This window comes from Electrona antarctica (genome assembly GCF_951216825.1).
Source record: "Electrona antarctica genome assembly, chromosome: 20".
Lineage (NCBI taxonomy): Eukaryota > Metazoa > Chordata > Actinopteri > Myctophiformes > Myctophidae > Electrona > Electrona antarctica.
Genome location: NC_136801.1, coordinates 31,044,027 through 31,064,953, shown reverse-complemented (window position 1 = coordinate 31,064,953; position 20,927 = coordinate 31,044,027). Strand labels below are relative to the sequence as shown.

At 44.4% G+C, this 20,927-nt stretch overlaps 1 protein-coding gene across 7 annotated transcripts in view; it reads right to left on the bottom strand.

Annotated features, from left to right (window-relative positions):
* The window catches only part of relch (RAB11 binding and LisH domain, coiled-coil and HEAT repeat containing), a gene marked incomplete at its 5' end in the record, with an annotated part of 78,073 nt that overhangs the window by 8,040 nt on the left and 49,106 nt on the right, over nucleotides 1-20,927 (bottom strand). For 4 of the 7 annotated variants that reach the window (XM_079489041.1, XM_079489043.1, XM_079489044.1 and 1 more), the window contains 9 exons: nucleotides 320-390; nucleotides 3,423-3,511; nucleotides 7,185-7,301; nucleotides 8,752-8,890; nucleotides 9,303-9,366; nucleotides 13,467-13,549; nucleotides 15,601-15,700; nucleotides 16,320-16,426; nucleotides 16,843-16,922. In XM_079489041.1, coding sequence (XP_079345167.1) covers nucleotides 320-390; nucleotides 3,423-3,511; nucleotides 7,185-7,301; nucleotides 8,752-8,890; nucleotides 9,303-9,366; nucleotides 13,467-13,549; nucleotides 15,601-15,700; nucleotides 16,320-16,426; nucleotides 16,843-16,922 — 850 coding nt within the window. Of the gene's footprint in view, nucleotides 1-319; nucleotides 391-3,422; nucleotides 3,512-7,184; nucleotides 7,302-8,751; nucleotides 8,891-9,302; nucleotides 9,367-11,618; nucleotides 11,702-13,466; nucleotides 13,550-15,600; nucleotides 15,701-16,319; nucleotides 16,427-16,842; nucleotides 16,923-20,927 lie in introns of those variants that run through there. The other 3 variants (XM_079489042.1, XM_079489045.1, XR_013788418.1) reach the window with 2 other exon arrangements.

The following is a 20,927-nucleotide window of genomic DNA, read 5'->3' as shown; positions in this document are numbered from 1 at the left end:
AAGTTTTTTCCATCTGTCCAAAGTCATTTCTGATAGCCTGCAGGCAGCAGGCTGCAGTCCTACAGATATACAGATTGATTGAAAGTGAAACATTCAAATTGATGTATACATACAGATTGAATGAATATTTATATATCAGATCGCATCACATAACATCGCATCCGCCACCGACACGCATGAAGAGCTCTAGTTCAGAACTCAGGGAAAACAGGTACGGAAGATAAACAAGTTTGACAACCACTGTGCATACAGAGTGTTGGGGTGTGTGTGTGTGTGTGTGTGTGTGTGTGTGTGTGTGTGTGTGTGTGTTCTCTCTCACCCTTGTGCGTCTCCGATGGCTCTGTTCTCCACCTTGATCTCACACTCTTTGATCATAGAGCTCAGAATCACCTGCAAGAAAAAGGTCACACATATAAGACTTGTGTTACTGGTTGAAAACCTCACATATGGAAAACAATGAGTAGAACAGTCATACGTATAAAAAAATGCATTCAACAACTTAAACCCTATGTATGTATGTATAGTTGCTGTTGGGTTGAAACCTTGTTATCCATTTTTTAACGAAAAACCATAGGCCTACAGGTTTTTCGTAAATTAATGACATACCGGTAATTCATCATACTGTAAAGGAGTGTCACACAAACATAGTGAAAAGATCTGCAAGCTACAACACACTATCTTTATATATCCTGGAGGTATGAATTGGTGGCCTCTAGTTGGAGGGCGGTAACATCACCGTTTATCGGCAGAGAAATGGATTGGTTTGCAAATTTGACACTAATGAAAAGGAACAACCCACAACAACTACAGCTGGTTTGCATTCCATTTTAGTACACAGTTTTATTTGCATTTTGTCTCCATGGTTCTAACAGTCTCTTTTTGTTTCGATACGATTGTCTAAATCAATCATAATTCACTGCCAGCTGAGTATTGCTCACACAACCACATGAGAACCACATCCACAGCGACAGCGTGGCCTTACAGAACATGGGAAACGTGCTGTTGACGGCAGATTTGGTTAACGCCTGCATCACACTTCAAAACACTGCTCTACTGCAGATAGTAAGTACTGGGCAGAGTGCACTAGTTTTACTCCCTCACACTCATTTAGTAGCTGTTGTTTTAGTGCAATCACACATCCAATACTTTTTGAGTTTGAAGGAGGGATTTGCAGACACTGTGATTCTCACTGAAGTCACTTGAATGAATCAACTGCCCTAAAGAAAGCCTTTTATTATTATGATTTTTTTTTTGCTTTATTTTGATAAGAGACAGGAAACTGAGGGCAGAGAGAGGGGAAAAAGCATTGCAACGTAAGTTAAGTCTCCAGCCAGAATCAACACCATTATGAGGTCAGCGTACTATCCGGGTCAGCTACTGGTGCGCGGAGGCGGAAAGTATCCGTTTGATTGACTGAATTGACTTTATTAACACGTTTAACAGTACAGGTATGACAGCCAACGGTTATGATACACCAGTTATGCTAAACCTCTTTTTACAGTTTGTGTGTTTACCCCAGTATCTACAGCATTTTATTTATCCAGGGTATAGGTTGGCTAAGCACGAACGTCCTGGGAATTACCCAGTAGGACCACAGTCCTACACTGTTGGCCACTGAACCCCCCCCCCCCCCCCCCCCCCTTGGGGGAGGGGGGTTCAGTGCCTTGCTCAATGGCACTTTAACGGTGAGTGTTGGCTCACCTCCCCACCTCCCTTTCCAGTTCGGGGGATCAAACCGGGAGCCTTTGCATCCACAAATGCACTCCACTAAACTTCTAGGTCAGAGACCCAAAAAATACATTAAGTTCCGTGGGACCCACATTTACAAAGATACATTAAGAATTAACCACTGAAGCCCAATTTAAAGACATTTATGAAAATAGCCGAAAATTGTTGACTTTTATTATTACTGCTAGACCCGTGCCCGGCTGTAGAGCACTGAGTCGATAACGGTAACGATGGAAGTTGGAGATCCATGCCCCACCCGGCTATGCAATAACCGTTGTAACCGGTCAGAGTACCCGTTCCACCCATCTGTCTGTGTCCCTTTTATGCCCATATATGGAGATTTCTCTATCCGTCTCTCTGTGTTGTGATGTCAGAACTCAGAACAGGCCAGCATGCTCAAATATGAAGTGTTGTGACACACATAGCCATTAGCCATGTAAAAGAACGGTGTGCACAGCTCAAACACTGGTTTTGTAAGCATGTTTTCTTCTTATCTTTCTTGTTTGAGAAAGCAGGATTTGTACTTGTTATGAGGTTTTGGTAAGGCTAACTTTTTTTTTTTTTTTTTTTAGAGGTGGCAAAATTTGAAAATATGAAAACACTCAAGGGCTACTCCGTGCAATAAGCGTTGTTTTGACCTGCCGCCTGGGAGGGGGATTTGGAGTCTAAAGCGACTGAAAGCATGCGATCAAGATGGCGAAGTCCAGTCTTACGGCTAACAACAGATAGCCATCCGAGGCTAATGTGAGTAGCCTTTCCACTAGATCGGATCAAAACATTTTATACAACTGTATTAACGTAGCCTACGTATTTTGGCGGTGTCGCTTCCCGTGTTAAAGTAAAAACAAAAAAAAGAAAGAAAATTAAGAAAAAACAGATGACGGATCACTGATTGTACACAGTGGAGTTCCAGGTGTTAAAAGGAGCCTGCATGACATGTCCAACATGAGGTTTCAGCTCAGCATCACTAGTGGACACAGAACATCAGCTGATGTTTAGTCGTCAAGGGGGGAAAAATGACCCACGTGAAAATGGATGGTATGAAATTCTGACACAAATAGACAGGACAGAAGAGTGTGTGTGTGTGTGTGTGTGTGTGTGAGAGACAGTCAGTCTGTGCGTGATTATGTATGAGTGTGACTGTCTGTCTGCTGTATTGTCAATGTAATGAGATGAGGTCATGTACTGTATGCCATATTGACATGCAGTACATGTTTGACACGTTATCGTGCACGCAGCGCCGATTTGCATCTCCCAAATCTCATCTTTTAAGACTGAGTTTTGCAAGTGATCCGATGGGATTGAGTGTTCAGACATGGTTTTCAGACACCTACTATACTATTGGTTGCTGAGGCAACAACATGATGACATGCAGTAGGCGTGAGTAAATATGCTTACAAGTTACAACAGGTAGATCTGCTACTGAATGTAGCAGATCTGCAAGCTTGGCTATAGTCAGCGACCCACACGACAAAGTATAAATTACCCCAAAGCACCTACAAATGTGGCTCAAATCTGATGAGCAAAAATCAGTTTCCAACTTTCCATATGTATCAAAAACCAATCAGAATCGGGCTGCCAATGTGAACATAGCATAGTATGTGTGTGTGTGTGTGAGAGAGAAAGATAGGTGTGTGTGTGTCGGTGTGTGTGTGTGTGTGTGTGTGTGTGCGTGGGTGCGTGCGCGGGCTAACCTCGTGTTCAGGGGAGAGCTGCTCCATGTCCGTTCTTAAACACCTCAGACCAGGCAGGAAGTGGTTGACCATCAACTCTTCAGAAATGACTGCACACACAGGAAGTCAAGGAATCAAACGGCACCAAAAACAGCCCTTGAGCTGAAAGTGGTGGAGGGTAAATGGTAAAGGGTGCATTTATATAGCGTGTTTATTTATAAGTGCTTTACAATGTGCAGAGATTAAAATAGGGTGCATTTTGCATCCCAAAACGCAGTTTATAGTTAAGGGACGCAATAACACAACGACCTCTGCATCCACGGTATGCACTACTGTACTGTTTTTTATTCTAGTTTATTTTGCTAGCTTTAGTTATAATAATCATTTCTTCTTCTGTTTTCTACATGCATATAACCACATTATAACCATATAAAATGAAATGGGAGTTAAATGCTGCAATTTGTAAAAATGGCAAAATATGACTCCTAACGTCGTTGAAGTGGGACTCATTAAATGTCCCTGGGACTCATCTAAAAGACCATCCCTGCATCCCGGGACTCATTACATTGAAAACCTATTTACATCACTGAATGTGCATTACATTCAACCACTCACACACCAAGGCACCAGCATGCTCATCAGGCAGGAGCAGTTAGCTGTTCAGTGTCTCGCTCGAGGACACTTCCACAGTTAGTAACAATGTGGGACCACCGACTAACAGACCACGGAGAGCAACTCTTTACTCCAGCCAGTCCAGACCCACTGAAAGGATTAGCATTTACCAAAGTAAACCAATAGCACATATAGAGAAACAAAAGGCCCACTGTTAGCTCATTCTCATTGTAACGAAGACATTTAATACAAATTCGTATTGTTTTAATGCCAGATTTAGTTACTACTGTATATCTGTGAACCTACTGCAGGCAGCTGTGTAGTGCCGAGAGAATGGGAGTGCTTGATTGTACAAGCCTCGCCCCGAAGGCCTGCAGTCACTCGCCGTCATAGTTATAATACACCCTGCCACCTTACGCGGATGGGCGGTGTATAGAAGACCTGCACGCCTGTAGGGCTTTTAAGGAAAACCAGTGCTCCCCTTACCTCATTCTGCTACAGATGGATGGATCACAGTAGAAACAAATAACACATCTGTGACTGATATAATCTGATCAAAGGAGTAGATTATAGTCTGTTTTATCACGGAAACCAGCCAATCGGAATCAAGGATTGGGACTATCCGCTTTAGAAAACGTCAGTCGCAAGCAGAGGGAGGAATTAATTGGCATAACAACTAAATTGGGAGAAAAGTAGTTCGCTGACCTAAATTTAGGAGACCAAAAAAAAACCTGCCATTGGAATCCACATAATAGCACAACAGGTTGGCATGGGAAAAACCTTCAACATCTGAAGGACGTTAAAAGCAGGGGGGGCATCTTGCCATGTGGCAGACTCAGCCCATCTGGCACAAAATGCTAGACTAGAAGAAACCACAAAAGTCATAAACTATAAAAGTATGTGAAAAAGAAATACTAGTGGCCAGAGATTAGTGAGCACGTGCTCGGGCCACCTGCTGTAAGCAGTAGGAGCCGCCGTACAGGGCAGCGCTGGCCAACCGGGGGTTAATTTTAGAGTACGTCTGCGAATGTCCCTGCTCGTCACACTGATTAGAAGAGAAGAGTGTGTGTGTGTGTGTGTGTGTGTGTGTGTGTGTGTGTGTGTGTGTGTGCAATGAAGAGGTATGGTCTCTGAGGTCAGAGTCTGCGTAGCCTCCTCTTGGACACGGCTGCACTGTCAAATCACAGCCTGACAAAGACCCACAGCATCTAAACCTCAGACCCAGCTGTGTGTCTCTCTCTCTGTGTGTGTGTGTAAAAGAAACCTATGTGAGAGAGTGAGACGGCAAGGAGATCGCCCCAAGAGGTTCGGGCTGCAACTCCACCCCACACCCCCGTGGGGGAGGTGGGAGAGAGGAGAGAGAGTGAGAGAGAGACGTGTAAGACCAGTTCTGGGAAGTCTGACCAAAGCTTTGAAACACTGTATTTCCATCTCTCCCCTTGCTCGCTCTCTCTCTCCGTTTCTCATCCTTTCCTTTGCTTAACCAACCCTGTAATTACCTCTAGCCCCAAAAATGGAGGCAGCTTATTTTCCTTTTCTGCTCCTGCCAACAGCACAGCCAAACACTGCCAACATATACACGCATACGCAAACACACAAAAGCTCAGTTGATATGTTTCACACACATTCTCACACACATTCTCACACACACACACACACACACACACACACACACACACACACACACACACACACACACACACACACACACACACACACACACACACACACACACACACACAAATTGTCACACAAATGTAGTTTTGTACACACACATATTTGACCTTTTGACAGACAGTTGTGCCCAGTATAACCAGGGTTTGACCCGAAGGTTGTTATTGTAACATCCTCCCCTCTGACTCACTGCTAGAGCAGCTCTGAACAGCCCCAGGCTAAAGCCCCTCTTCCCCTTTCCAACACACACCCCTAGAAATATACATGCTTACGATACATGTAGGACTGACTGACTGAGGTGGATTCTCACATACTGTAACCCCCCCCCCCCCATCCATCCAGAGCTAGCAAGCTATTCCACATAATTATTATCAAATTGTTTCAATGCCACATTATTTCCCAACATGGGGCTGGTCGCATGCAGCGGGGCCGTGAGACCTTGTCTGTTTGGAGGCAGTACAATATTTTAAACATGTGGCACGATATCCTAACTTGCTTTTCCTCCACTTTAAACCCGCCGCCAAATAATTCAATATAATATTAAAAATACAAGCTCATACACGTTGCATTGTGAGCTTGTAGATATCACAATTTTGTTGTATGAGAAGGTAGGGGACCACACAATCACAGGCCTTAACGTCCTGTCATTAAAAATGTAGCTTGGCCAACGTAGTTCTCCATTCACTGTGCTGAGGCCCAACAACATATTTGGTGTACGACCTGGAAGGAACTTGTCAACATGAATGAGCCTCAGTTTGATTCCTGTGTCAACAGCAGACAGGAAATAAACCTGGATCCAAGCTCATACTGTATACCTGATGTACGTACGCACACAGTTCCACTGAAAAGGCCTATACATCAAGTTGTTTTTTATTTTTAATTTTTTCATTCCTGAGACCCCCCCTAGAATCATTTCAAGCCCTTGTGGTTTCTGCACTTGTGAGAACCACTCACTCCCTCCCCAGGTCAAAAGTAGGGGTGTTGGCTGAGACAGGGACTATACATGTGGGAGGAATTAATTAGCTCAGGGGGTTAGGGTTAAGGTACACTTTGACACATTACTGTCCTGGAATCGTACCTAGGACAGTCAGCGCTTCTGACTCCTCACGCAGGCTCACTAACCAATGTTTATTTTGTATTTTGTTTTCCTGAATTGCATGGAATCTATGAAAAAACATTGGACTGCATGGAATGTGTGAGTGTGCTGTGTGGCCATTTCACTCCATATGGGTAGTTTGACCATAATGCTGAGACTGAAAAAACTGTAGGCCAGACAAGGTCTACAAAGAAGGCAAAGAGAGATGAGACACAGAGCAAGAGAGAGAGAGAGAGAGAGAGAGAGAGAGAGAGAGAGAGAGAGAGAGGGAGGGAGAGAGAGATGTATCACAGTACCGTAGTTATTATCGTTCACATACACCAGAGTCACCAAAATTGTAATCGTGTAGATATTTTCTGAAAATGTATGGAAATTCGTATCTTTTTTTTCCAGAAGGATACAGCAACAGGAGATGGCGCTGTAGGCCTCAAACAGCTGCGTGGCGATGTCCATCCGCTTGTTCTCCGCCGCCTGGCTGTTGTTACCCAGCGCTAGCTTGTGGAGGTGAGGCAACACGACTGCAACGAGGAGAGGAAAGCCCTTCATTAGTACTCCATTAGTACGACCATGTGACTTTTAAAAGACAAACAAGCATCCGAATCAGCTTTATTGTCTCATCACAGGTTTACAGTTGTAGACAAAGTAGGTGAAAATTCTGTGCAAGCTCCATTGTTTTTGTTATTTCCAAATTCCACCAACAACAACAAAAACCTATTATCATCGATATCAACAATGATGAAGAATAAATCATAACTGATTGGTTACGTGACGGTGGTATGCACTGGAAATGTTCAGCTTTATGATTAGGGTTAAAGATGCCATTAAATGGGCGCCCGCTGGCCAAGTGGACCAGGTGCATGCCATATGTAGGCTCTGGCCTGACAGCGCGTCGCCGCCGTTGCATGTTTGAGTCCCGTTCATGACGACCTTTGCTGCATGTCTCTCCCCTTCTATCTCTCCCTCTTTCCTGTCTATCTTCACTTGATACTATCAATAAAGGCAGAAAAGCCAAAAAAAGAAAAGAAAAAGAAACTAGAAAAAGTGCCCTTCTGGGCACAGGTCTCCACCAGGAGGATAGGACTGTGTGAGATGTTTGGCAAAATGTTTAGTAGTAATATAAACATGTTTGCCTTGTATGGCAATTGGATGATTTGAGGCATTTTGTTCCAATCAACCTGTTTTGCAAAAATCAACCTGTTGGTGGCGCTATAACAGGCCAATGTGAAAAGAGTGGGATATATTCCTCAGCCTAGTAAGAAAATGTGTGAAAGATTTCACGTAAATTGCATGCTGTGTTCATGATTTGAGGCTTTTGTTCAAAACGGGGCAATCTTGCAAACTGTGAAAGGCAATTATAGCCAATTAGGGTGGAATATGAAATATCGGACAGATCCGACTTGAGCACATGACCATAGAGATACTGTGTAACGATTTGTGAGATTTTTGGACAGAATCTGGAGGAGTAATATCCAAAAATGTGTTTTACAAAAGTCGGCCTCCTGGTGGCGCTATGAAAGGCAGATGCGGAAAATGCAGGTCAAAGGTTTGTCCTTGGCCTCTAGGGAGTGTGCATGCAACGTTTCACGCAGATCGGTGCAGTTTTAGGTAACAAATGTGAAAAGCTGCCTCATGGTGGCGCTATAACAGGCCGTTCTGGAAAATGCGGGGCAGAGGTTCATCGTTGGCATCTAGGGAGTGTGTGTGCAAAGTTTGGCATCGACCGGGTTAACGGTGCCGGAGATTAGCTGGTAACGGACAGACGGAAGGACACACGGACGGACACACACACACACACACGGACGGACACACACACGGACGGAGTGCAAAACATACTCTCTCACCATGCCTTCGGCCTGGTGGAGACAAAAAGGAAAAAAAAGAATTGTCGTTCTGAAATGTTGATGTCTTCACGAGCATAGTAATACAACCGTGTGTGTGTGTGCGTGTGTGTGCACGCGCATGGTTTACATTCGTCTCTGAAGCGCGGGTCTGCGTTGGGTCCGACCCGTCCGAAGGTTCTGATGATCTCCATGTGCAAGGAGTGCTGGTCCTGGTACTGAGGGTCCTCCAGGAAGGATGCCAGCTGCATCTTCACACGCTCCAGCAACTACACATACACACACACACACACACACACACACACACACACACACACATGATTACTGTACATTTTTGGAGTATACATATATTTTTTGCATGCTCATGACTCCAAAATATGGAATGGGTAATAAAGTTACCCAAAAGAGAAATTATGATGTCTTCCCGGGGCCCGCCCCAAACTAGTGAAAATAGCAGATCTACCAGCTCAAAACGCGTCGCTTTGCGACATGTTGTGAGCTTGTAGATTTTCTATTTTCAGTAGTACTTAAACGTTTCTTTTGTAATTTATGGAATTTCTTAAATTTTTTTTTGAAAATGTTTTTGAAACAATGACAATTCAAAAATAAAATGTAGGAAACTTAAAATAAAGGGACCCATAAAAGTGTGTCCGCGACCCACTGCAGTAGGTAGTCTCTTACCTCTTTCTGTGTGACGGTCTCCATGATGGTTCCAAAGGCAGGGATGGTGGATATCCTCACTGAGCTGAAGTTAACAGGAGAACAAGCAACACACATTGTTCTCACCACAGTAGTTCCAAAAGGAATGGTTACATTTTGAAAACCCATTAGGGGTGGGCATTTGGGCCTTTTTTTTTTAAATTTTGTTAAATTTTGTTAAAACGTGTAAACTTTGTAATGTGGGCGGTTTGTAATGTCGGCTAACTGTCTGTGACGTCATATCGATAAATAAAGTCGCGGTCCTACAGTAGGTGTGGGCGGTTGGAATAGGGTCATAAACATGTATTTTAACATAATATCTCATTCTGTATGGATGTTGTCTTCTCTTCAAATGCTTAAAAAATAAATATATTAGGTATTATATTGATTGACGAACATTATAATATTTATGTGATTACTATTCCATTAATATTCTGTTGATTTGACGATTAACAAAACCGAACGTACAAGAATAAAAGAAGACTGGCTGTAAGAGCCTCCTGACTTGAAAGCCATAGGAAATCTTGCTGGGATTTGGAGGAGGCGGTTGCAGAACGCAAACCCAAGAATATTATTGAACTGGAGGCCACTATACACACGAGGAATGGGCCAAAATGCCACAGGAATGCTGCCAGAAGCATGTTCCTGCAGGCTAGTGGCTATTCATCACAACGAAAATGAAAAATAGCTGCTATTTTGGTTAAATATTCTTGGCAGTAAATTAGTTAAAAGTGGCTATTTTCTTCTTCTTCCCCCCCCCCCCAACTTATTTAATATTAGTTGTGTTTAGCTATGTACATACTGTACATAGATCCTGTATTATTTGTGTATTTCATACAGTTGACATTTAGTGAATTTTGCCAATAAACCAGATTTTCAGTGGCGTTTGGATAATTTCGAGCGCAACCTGTATGTTTTAGGCTGTATGGGTTTTCAAGTCATCAGTTAGTCTTTACGCCTGCGAGCATTCCAAGGTTATTAATTACTACACGATTAGAATTTATTATAACACCCGTAGTTTTACAATGTGTTGACAGTGGTGGAGAAGACAACATGTCTATAAATTCCTTCGGTGACTTCAAAGACCTTCTATACTTGCGCTTACGGCACTAACTTTGAATTAGCATTCATTTTATTCTATTGAACACTTATGTGTTGTTTTTAATTTACTGTTCTTTGTTGTTATTATTATTTTACAATCTATTGCACAACACGTTGCTGAAGTGTCTGTTTTCAATCTGTTGTTTTTAATGTGTTGTTCCTTGTGCAGCCCACATGAGGACAAAGTTAAAGGAACACTTCACCCATTTTCAACGCATCTTCATATAATTGGTCCTCACTAGAGCTCAATGGCACACTTTCTGTTGACTATGGAAGGAACTTCCCATTGCAATCAGAACTGCAGTGCAGACTCACTCCTAATCTTCCGCCGTCTGAAAGCCCACCTCTTCAGACTTCATCTTAGCCAGTAGCACTTGCCGTAGCACTTGCCCTAGCGTCGACGACCTTCAGGCGTATGCAAAGGCTCAACTTATGTAATTTAGATAGCATTTTATGTAGACGTAGCACTCTATAGCGTAGGTATACTCATAGTTTCATTGTACATATATTCTACTCTTAGCTTCCTTATGATTCTTGATGACTATTTTTTTAATGTATTTGATGTATTACCATGCGTTGTTCTTGCTTACTGTAAATCGCTCCGGATTAAGAACGTCTGCTAAATGCCTAAATTGTACTCACTCTGTCTCATTGGTGGTCTCAATGGGTGATGTGCTCCTCTATAGACGAATTCAGAAACGGGTCTCATGGTTGCAGCTTAAGTATACTTAAATAGCTTATATATACTTTAAATGCTTTGTATGAGGTATAAAGTACAGCAGCCTTGTGTTCATAAAACAGAAAGATTGGATATTGGGAAAGACTGACGTTATGTATCTTTCAGGACCTTTCACTGATTCGTCTCAACCATTACTCTATGGCTCTGCTCTCAGCCACCGCGGTGGATATTTTGACATTCCGTTTTTTTGTTGCCACTACTGTTGGAGCAGCCATAAACTACACAGGTTCACCCTGATGTTCTGGGCATCTTTATAATGTTAGTAAAAAGCAGGTAAAAGAGTAACGTTTGAGGCAGACTAACATCAGTCACTAGAAGAGGTGCAGGTTTACCCCGCAGCTATGTCGTCTCCGCCTACAGGAAATACGTATTAAAGCTGCGACCATGAGACCCGTTTCTGAATTCGTCTATAAGTGAAAGTTTTAGTTTGTCATTTTCTTGTATGGGTTTTAACTCACAATTCAGGCCCACTGCACAGAGTTATAAGGGCCGGGGCGGCCCGGCGGTGAACTAACGCTTCGTTCATGCCACGGAGAGTCAACTGCAATGCCCACCACCACACAGCAGGGGGGGAGAGACAGAGAGAGAGAGGGAGAGAGACAGAGAGCGAGAGAGAGATTGTGACAGGATGGGGGAGAAAGTGGGAGGGAGGGAGGGAGGGTGAACTTAGATAAAGGGGCGGGGGGGGGGGGGATGGAGGAAGAGAAAGGAGAAGGATGGAGCAGTGGTTCTCAAACGTTTCATTTCAATCACCACCATTAGTTAGAACATCTCCTGGTGACAGCATGGAACAAAGTGGTACCACCAAAGACGTGGTACCACGCTGTGCCAGGGAGGTGCCAGGGAGGCACCACCAGTGACACTTTGGAGTGCTCACCACTGTAGCTCTCAGGGTGTACAGCATTTTGTGCATTCTCAGAGTTACAGACTGGCAACAGTCCATTTGGAGGCCACTCACCCCACTTTGAGAACCACTGGAGTCAACCGACCGGTTGATATATTGGTTAAGGGGGAGGGGGGGCCCTACTTAAAGAGGAAGAGGAGGAGTGTTAACAAACACACATGCAGAGCTGTGGCTGCGTGCACATACACACACACACAAACACGCACACACAAAACCACACACGCGCCAGCAGCGGTCGCACACTGATGACATCGCTAGAGTGAGTGTTTGGCTGATGGTGCAGGCTGATGAGGCGGACATGCGTTGCGGCGATAGTGACGGCGTATATACGACGGAAAACAACCTCCCGCCCGCGGGCCAGGCAGGGACGAGCCCCACACATCGCACAGATACTCTTTGTTTGGTGAAAAGCTCCATCACTTGCAGTTTTGAGAGTTGTGTGTTGTTGTAGTAAGTAAGTAGTAGGTAAATAGGAAACTCTGGAGGAATGCACAGGACTAGAATTTGACATGCCTGATGAAGAGGACGGATTGAAAAACATTTCTATTTCAGTGGTTATCAAATATTAACACAATTTGTGCCCAAGACGTCTCCAGACGTCCTAGGAACTATGGGCACACACAACTAATAAGTGTTTGGCCCAGAAGCCCCATCTGAAAAGGCTGGGTACCTCCGTACGCAATTTGTGTTCCAATTGTGTTCCAATTGTTTTCCCCCCGAAACTGATTGCTTCATGCTATAGGGCTTAGCAGTGGGCATGGTTTTCTGGTTCCACTGAAAAATCGGCCATTCATTTTCTCCATAGAGACTTACACAAATATTTATATAAATTATTTTAAGCCTAGAATCAAGCCATCCAGGATCCTGGTGAAATATGACCATAAAATATTTGATTGTGAAAATAATAATAATAATTGAATATTTAATTATATGATTACATTAAATAAATACCCTTTGTTTAGCAGTTTTCATTTTCATTTCTTTCACAGAATCATTGGTTTTATGGTCATGATTCACCAGCATCCTGGATGGCTGGATTTCTTGGCTTAAAACAATTGATATAAATATTTTTGTAAGTCTCTATGGGAAAAAAATGAATGGCAAATTTTTCAGTGGAACCAGAAAACATTGCCCACTGCTATGGCCTATAGACCCCACTTTGAGGACCACTGCTGTACAGGTGTCAGCAACACATGTCAAAGTGCTACCGTCACTCAGTGACAACAACGCACCTCTCTCAATGTCACCTCGCTGGCGGGCGGGCGGGCGCACGGGGCTGGTGCCTGCGTGGCGATATGTGGGCGGCAGACAGAGGTCAGGTGGTTGAGGGGGAAGGGGGGGAGGGGGAGACGCGGTGCGGGGGGTTGGTGTTCTTATCGTTGCTGTTGTTGTTGTCACTTACATTTCGGGGTCGGAAGACAATGTGATGAGAGCCGGCACCACTCTCTGAGCTACCAGCGTCTCATTCACCCCCTTTACCAGCAGCTGATCCCATTGGACAGAGCCAGCCGTGATGTCACAGAGGTGGGCGTGGCATTGGGACAAGAGCGAGCAACACCGCCGAGAGAGAGAGAGAGAGAGAGAGAGAGAGAGAGAGAGAGAGAAAGAGATAAAGAAAGAGTGAAGGAGTGAGAGAGAAAGTGTGAGAGCGATAGAGAGAGAGAAAGAGTGAGTGAGAGAGAGAGAGAGAAAGAGTGAGAGAAAGAGAGAGAGAGTGAGTGAGAGAGAGGGGCAATAGGCAGGGGAGGGATAAAAAGAAAAGGAATAGACAAAAACAAAAGATAGGAAGAAAGTGATATACAATGACAAGAACTGCAGCAGCGAGGCAGCGGTGTATACAAACAAATGCATACACACTCTAGCAACACATACGCACACACATACGCGCACACTTGCGCACACGCACGCACACACAGCAGAGATGACCATGCCAACGTAGCTAGACTGCTGCACAGTAAGTGTTCCTTCCAACACGGTGAGCATAAGGCTGTGTAGGCGATGCCACAGATCCCAGGTCAGACGCTATCTCATGTGTGGATGGGGAGAGAGAGAGACATAGACACCTCATGGTATACCAGTCTGATCTGGGAGCTGTGGAGCATAGCTTTGACGATGGAATGGTGACTGGGGGGAAAAGGGGGGTGAGTCTACTTCACAGTACATGGAGGGGGGGTGCGTGAGCGTGTGTGGGGAGGGGGGCATGAACATACTATAGGACAAAACCACTCCTCCTCAAACCCAGGGTCAAACCAACCATCATGGGCCCCGGTTCCATTTCATTTCTATCCCTAGACCCTTGAGCCCTGGCAGCCACGGTGTGTGTGATCATTGACTTAACCATGTTATGTATTGTATTATATGCATTACTAATGAATAACAATCCACTGGCACGTATAATTGTGTATGTGTGTGTGTGTGTGTGTGTGTGTGTGTGTGTGTGTGTGTGTGCATAACATAAAGTTTACAGGCACTACTCCTGTCAGAAGCAGACAAAACCAAAAAAGTATTTAGCCATGTAATGAATTTAGTGTTGAACTAACAGAACAGTGTAGCTGGGGGGTTGATCTGGTGATAGAATTGGAACCAGGGCACTGATAAAACCGCCTAAAAGGGATCCTTTTATAAACACTTATACAACGCTAAATATTACATGTATGTAACATGTTACACAGCAGCAATAGCAAGCAATGCTAGCACACAGAGCTAGCCCAATATTTGCATAAACGTAGCTCACACATATTCTCTATATACTATAAGTTACACAGAATAGCAGACACATGGCAGGTTACTTCTGGGATACAATTACTTCTAATGAAGTCAGTTATCACATGAAACATTTGATCAGTTGATAACATTGAGAGTATCACAATTCATTTAGTAGCATTATTGGCTCATGATCAAGGAGTTGTCAGTGTGTGTGTGTGTGTGTGTGTGTGTGTGTGTGTGTGTGTGTGTGTGTGTGTGTGTGTGTGTGTGTGCGTGCGTGCGTGCGTGTGTGCGTGCGGGCTGGGTGATATATGACGTCCATCTCGATTTCAAACTTTTGCCTCACGGCCAAGCTACACCAGGCTTTTCTCGCGCGTTTACCCTAAACGCGCGGCCCGCGCGTGCGTTTTTGAAAATAGGACTGGACCTAAATTCAACGCACGCGTTTAGGGTAAACGCGCGCGTTTTGTGCGAGAAAAACCTGGTGTAGCTTGGCCGTCAATTACGATTAATGAATGATAGTTAAACAATATATATGGTATATATATGTGGTAAAAGTAAACACGTCATGATGTGACACGTTGTAAGCTTGTATATCAGCTATTGTCATTATTTGCACCCTACCATTGTGCAAAGAAATATATATATTATACAGGGTTAAAGTGGTAAATCAAACTATTTTAGTGTTTGTGTTGATTTATATATCAGAATCCCCCCAAAAAACCTTGCTTCTTTCGACATATTTTCGGTTAATTGCCCAGCCCTAGTATGTAGGTGGCGTGTGTATGTGCGCGACTGTGCGTGCGTGTGTATGTGTGTGTGCGTGGTACCTCAAACATGCGTGCGGCCGTGCACCGGACCAGTGCAGAGGTATGGACCACACCATACCACAGCACGGTCAGCAACAACTCATGGTAGACTGGGTTTGCCCTGCCACACACAAACACACCAATATAGTACATTGTTGGGGCAAATTAGACAAAGGATAAGTGAGTTTCACAACACAGCTCAACTTCTTGGTTTTGACATACCTGCCAACATACATTAGACTGTGAAGAATAGATAATGTGGGTACTGGGTAGAGAATTATGGGTATTTTCAGGAGAAATTCCAATTCAGAAACACAGCAGGAGTGAGGGTAATTTAACATTTCAGGAGTTTCCTGCTAAATTTAGGAGTGTTGGCAGGTGTGGGTTGTTGTCAAAGCACGATGGTAGCGTATTTGAAAAAAATAATAATAATACGAAAAAGATGATACATTTAGAAATTAAGAGAAACGTATCTAATCTGACATAATAATATTGTAATATGATGCAATCAGCGTAATTGTAATATAATCATGGATGGGCGATATGGACACAATAAAATATGAAAACATGTTGAATGCCCTGATATCAATATTGTGACATAATATTAAAACAATAGAATATAGAAAACAAGCATCCTGAAATCACAAGTGGACGTGGATTTCCACTGTCTGTGCGTGCGTGCATGTGTGCGTGCATGCGTGTGTGTGTGTGTGTGTGTGTGCGCGTGCGCATCGTCTTACCCCAGCTCTACAAAGGAGGCCTTCAGGCTGTCCAGAGGAGCGTGGGACAGGGACAGAGTTGTCATCACGTCCTCTAAGAAACCCACCAGCAGCTTACGGTCCTCCTCCTGTGGGGAGCAGTCAGTCAGTCTACGTTTTAGAGCAGTGGGCTTCTGAAGAACCCCCATAACTCTGAGAGCGTTAGGGTCCTTTTGGGACCATCTGTACGCTCTCAGAGTTGACAGACCTATAAAGGGTCATTAAGAACTCCCTCAAGCAATCAGTCACTACAGTGGTGCTTCTCACAACTTATTTATTTATTTATTTATATATATAATTATATATATATAAATAAATAAAAACTCTGACAGTGTAGATATGGAGATGGACCCGCCAGAGGGTCTATTTTAACTATTTGTTATATGACAAAGTGTATAGGGCTTAAATGGTTGGTTTATAGTTGTATTAGCAAGACACACAAATACACAAACTAAGATGACACTTCAAAGAAAATAAAATAAAATGTAAGCTATATTGAATTTACCTGGTTATAACACGTCAGCACTCCAGTAGCGTAGATGGGCACGGTGGCCTTGAGAAGAATGCCATTTCCTGCTGTAGCGTCTGTACAAACACACATGTCAACTCATTGTTCAAAACTAGGGGTGCAACAGTTCATTGAGCTATTATAAAAAATATCAAACATTTCATAAAAACTCTATCCCTATTTTGGATGTCATTGCATGTCAGGAGAAAACCTAAATATAGCTGATGTGCAAGCTCACAACGTAATGTTTCAAATACAAATAAAAAATAATAATTTTGATTTGAGAATCGATACAATACTCATTGAGAAAATAAAGAACGGTTGCATCCCATTTCAAATTGGCCTCAACCCCGCATGTGTGACTGTCTCAACTTCTGACACAGTTACACTCCCACCAAATTACTGTAATTTATGATGGGAGTGTAAGGGGCCATGTGCCTTTTGAGTTGGCAGTCTGTCGAGCATTCTATGGTGAAGACGTGCTGACCATCGCGCTTCATCGCTCTCGACACCCAGGGCTTTTTGGCGCAGCGCGCCCTGGCCGCCACAGGCTGGAATCAGTTAAACTTTTGGAGACAAGGGCTGCTCTTTTGATCCTCCTGGCTGTGTATGACAACCCGCTAATTTAGGACCAGATGTTGAATCGTTATCACAGCTATGAAAAGCCCTTGTTTAGCGTTGTTTCAGCTACGCTATTTGTGCTATCAACGCATTATGTGACTAATCTTGATATAATTGGATATATATATATATATATATATATATATATATATATATATATATATATTAAACATACACACACACCCTTACAATGCAAACGTGCAGTGACACTGTAACGCTAGCCTGTGGTCCACCTATGCTTTCTATGGCATAGGCAGCTCCTGGCAGGATCCGCCGGGAGAATCTAGATGCAGCTGCGCGACATGAGACTAATTAATTAGAGCGACAGAGAGAGAGGGGTGTGTGTGTGCGTCAATTTAACAAAGGTGCAGACGCTCAGAAATCAGCAGAGAGTGATCGACGTTTGCGCTACTCTATGCCGAATTGAAGTGGACTCGGTCCCAGACTTTTTTTCCTCTCCCTGGAAATGAAAACGTCTGGGTTTCCGAGACTACTGTAACGCTAACTCAAGCCTGTCACAGGCTCACGTCACGTCACGTCACGTCACGCACACGCACACACACACACACACACACACACACACACACACACACACACACACACACACACACAAAACTTCTATGACAGTGCTGACATAATGAAGTGACATTATTCCGGTAGAGTGTCTCAGCCCTTTGGTCGCCCGGCGCCTATATTAAAAGGTATATTCAGTGATTTCACTTAATTCAAATATCACTTCTTCTTTTGTTTTGTTGTGATAATCCTCCCTACTATAGAGTGTGCTGACCATATAAGGAGTTCCTCCCTGTCCCCAGTTAACCCCTGGGGGTCAAAAAAACCTTTGTTTTTGGCTAGGTTGGCTAGGTGGCCTTCCGCCAATCATGATCGAGGGGGGGCCTTGTGTGCGTGCTGTAGTGTGTCCCCCCCACTGTAGAGCGTGCATGTGCACATCTTGTTACCGGGGCGGACCAGGGTTTTTTCCAAATCACTGAATGCTCCTTTAAGGCGTCTTACTGGTATCCAAAACGGCTCCTCGGCTCAAACGTTGAGCCAGTTGCACAAAGTTTTCCAGAGCAGGCCACTGCAGTGTATTTTTTATTCTTTTTTTTTTTTTTAATGAGGAAAAGTGTAGCGGGACAGGAAATTGAATGAGGCAGAGAGGGATGATGACATGCAACACAGGAACGTGAATGACACACAAGGCAGGAATCAAAACGGGTGGATGTTGCCGATTATGTGGTTGATGCACTACCGGCTCACACTGTTAGAAAATAGATTTTGACAGATGCAGTATGTAAAAAGCACGCACGCAAGTACTTACTTTCTTTTAAAGTTTTCAAAAGTACAAATGACAAATTATGTTTTAATGCATGCATTGCTGTATTGAAATGTAGACATTTCAAAAGTACAAACAAAAAAGGAAAAGAAAAGAAGCATAGCCTATACCCTATACTATAGGCTATGTTTCTTTTATTTTTTTATTTTTTTGGTGGTTCGCAAACTGTGGTGCGTGCACCCCTTGTGGTGCGCGAGCGCCTTCTAGGGGGTGCGCGACATGACAAGTCTAATGGTGGTGCTATGGTTTTATTTTAAATACATATTATTATTAACATATTATGCCAATATAATGCAGAATATATGTGCATATATGTGGATAAAAAGGAAATATATGTCTCTATATAGCTTATGCAATTTATATTTCCATGTGGGGGGGTGCATCAGCTAGGTCGGGAGGTAACAGGGGGTGCATCAGCTAGGTCGGGAGGTAACAGGGGGTGCATCAGCTAGGTCGGGAGGTAACAGGGGGTGCATCAGCTAGGTCGGGAGGTAACAGGGGGTGCATCAGCTAGGTCGGGAGGTAACAGGGGGTGCATCAGCTAGGTCGGGAGGCAACAGGGGGTGCATCAGCTAGGTCGGGAGGTAACAGGGGGTGCATCAGCTAGGTCGGGAGGTAACAGGGGGTGCATCAGCTAGGTCGGGAGGTAACAGGGGGTGCATCAGCTAGGTCGGGAGGTAACAGGGGGTGCATCAGCTAGGTCGGGAGGTAACAGGGGGTGCATCAGCTAGGTCGGGAGGTAACAGGGGGTGCATCAGCTAGGTCGGGAGGTAACAGGGGGTGCATCAGCTAGGTCGGGAGGTAACAGGGGGTGCATCAGCTAGGTCGGGAGGTAACAGGGGGTGCATCAGCTAGGTCGGGAGGTAACAGGGGGTGCATCAGCTAGGTCGGGAGGTAACAGGGGGTGCATCAGCTAGGTCGGGAGGTAACAGGGGGTGCATCAGCTAGGTCGGGAGGCAACAGGGGGTGCATCAGCTAGGTCGGGAGGTAACAGGGGGTGCATCAGCTAGGTCGGGAGGTAACAGGGGGTGCATCAGCTAGGTCGGGAGGTAACAGGGGGTGCATCAGCTAGGTCGGGAGGTAACAGGGGGTGCATCAGCTAGGTCGGGAGGTAACAGGGGGTGCATCAGCTAGGTCGGGAGGTAACAGGGGGTGCATCAGCTAGGTCGGGAGGTAACAGGGGGTGCATCAGCTAGGTCGGGAGGTAACAGGGGGTGCATCAGCTAGGTCGGGAGGTAACAGGGGGTGCATCAGCTAGGTCGGGAGGTAACAGGGGGTGCATCAGCTAGGTCGGGAGGTAACAGGGGGTGCATCAGCTAGGTCGGGAGGTAACAGGGGGTGCATCAGCTAGGTCGGGAGGTAACAGGGGGTGCATCAGCTAGGTCGGGAGGTAACAGGGGGTGCATGGCCAAAAAGGTTGGGGAACCGCTGCCCTATAGGGTAGCAAGCTCACAACGCATTGCATGCAAGTATTTGGGGTAGGTTTGGGGCCCGGTGGTCCCTTACTGGAAATGTACATAGTTGAGTCAAAAGTCAAATATTTGTGTTTGAAAGAAATGTAGTGGAATGAAAGTCCACCAAGATTCCAAAAGAAACAATAGCACAGGCAGATACCCTGCGTCAGTCAGTGTGTGTGTGTGTGTGTGTGTGTGTGTGTGTACACATTGATGTCACTTAAAGCAGGAGTTACTACACTTATAATGTTGTGTCTGTCTCCCAAACTGGTGAAAATACATTATGAATTAGCTACTTAATGTGGCTAATATTCAATAGTGAATAGTGAAAATAGCTTACAAAGCTTGCGTAGCGCGCCACCGAGTGGCGCGCTACGCAATTGTAGGTCTGCTATTTTTGAAAAATCGAAGAACGACTGACATAGAAACATAGCTTTTTCAGAAAACTGTCAGGATGTAGAAGACATTTGTAGAATCTGATCTCAGGTCAAAATGGGTTAACTGATTTGGGCTATATTAACTCATTTTGATGAGGACCCTGTGGAATCCCCTCAAGGAACACAGGGGTCTCTGGGCGCCCGCTATCAGAACCACTGGCTGAAAGACACATCAAGTCGTCATTGTGTAATGGAATAAGGACAGGATGGGGTGCGCGGGGACGGGGACAGGGA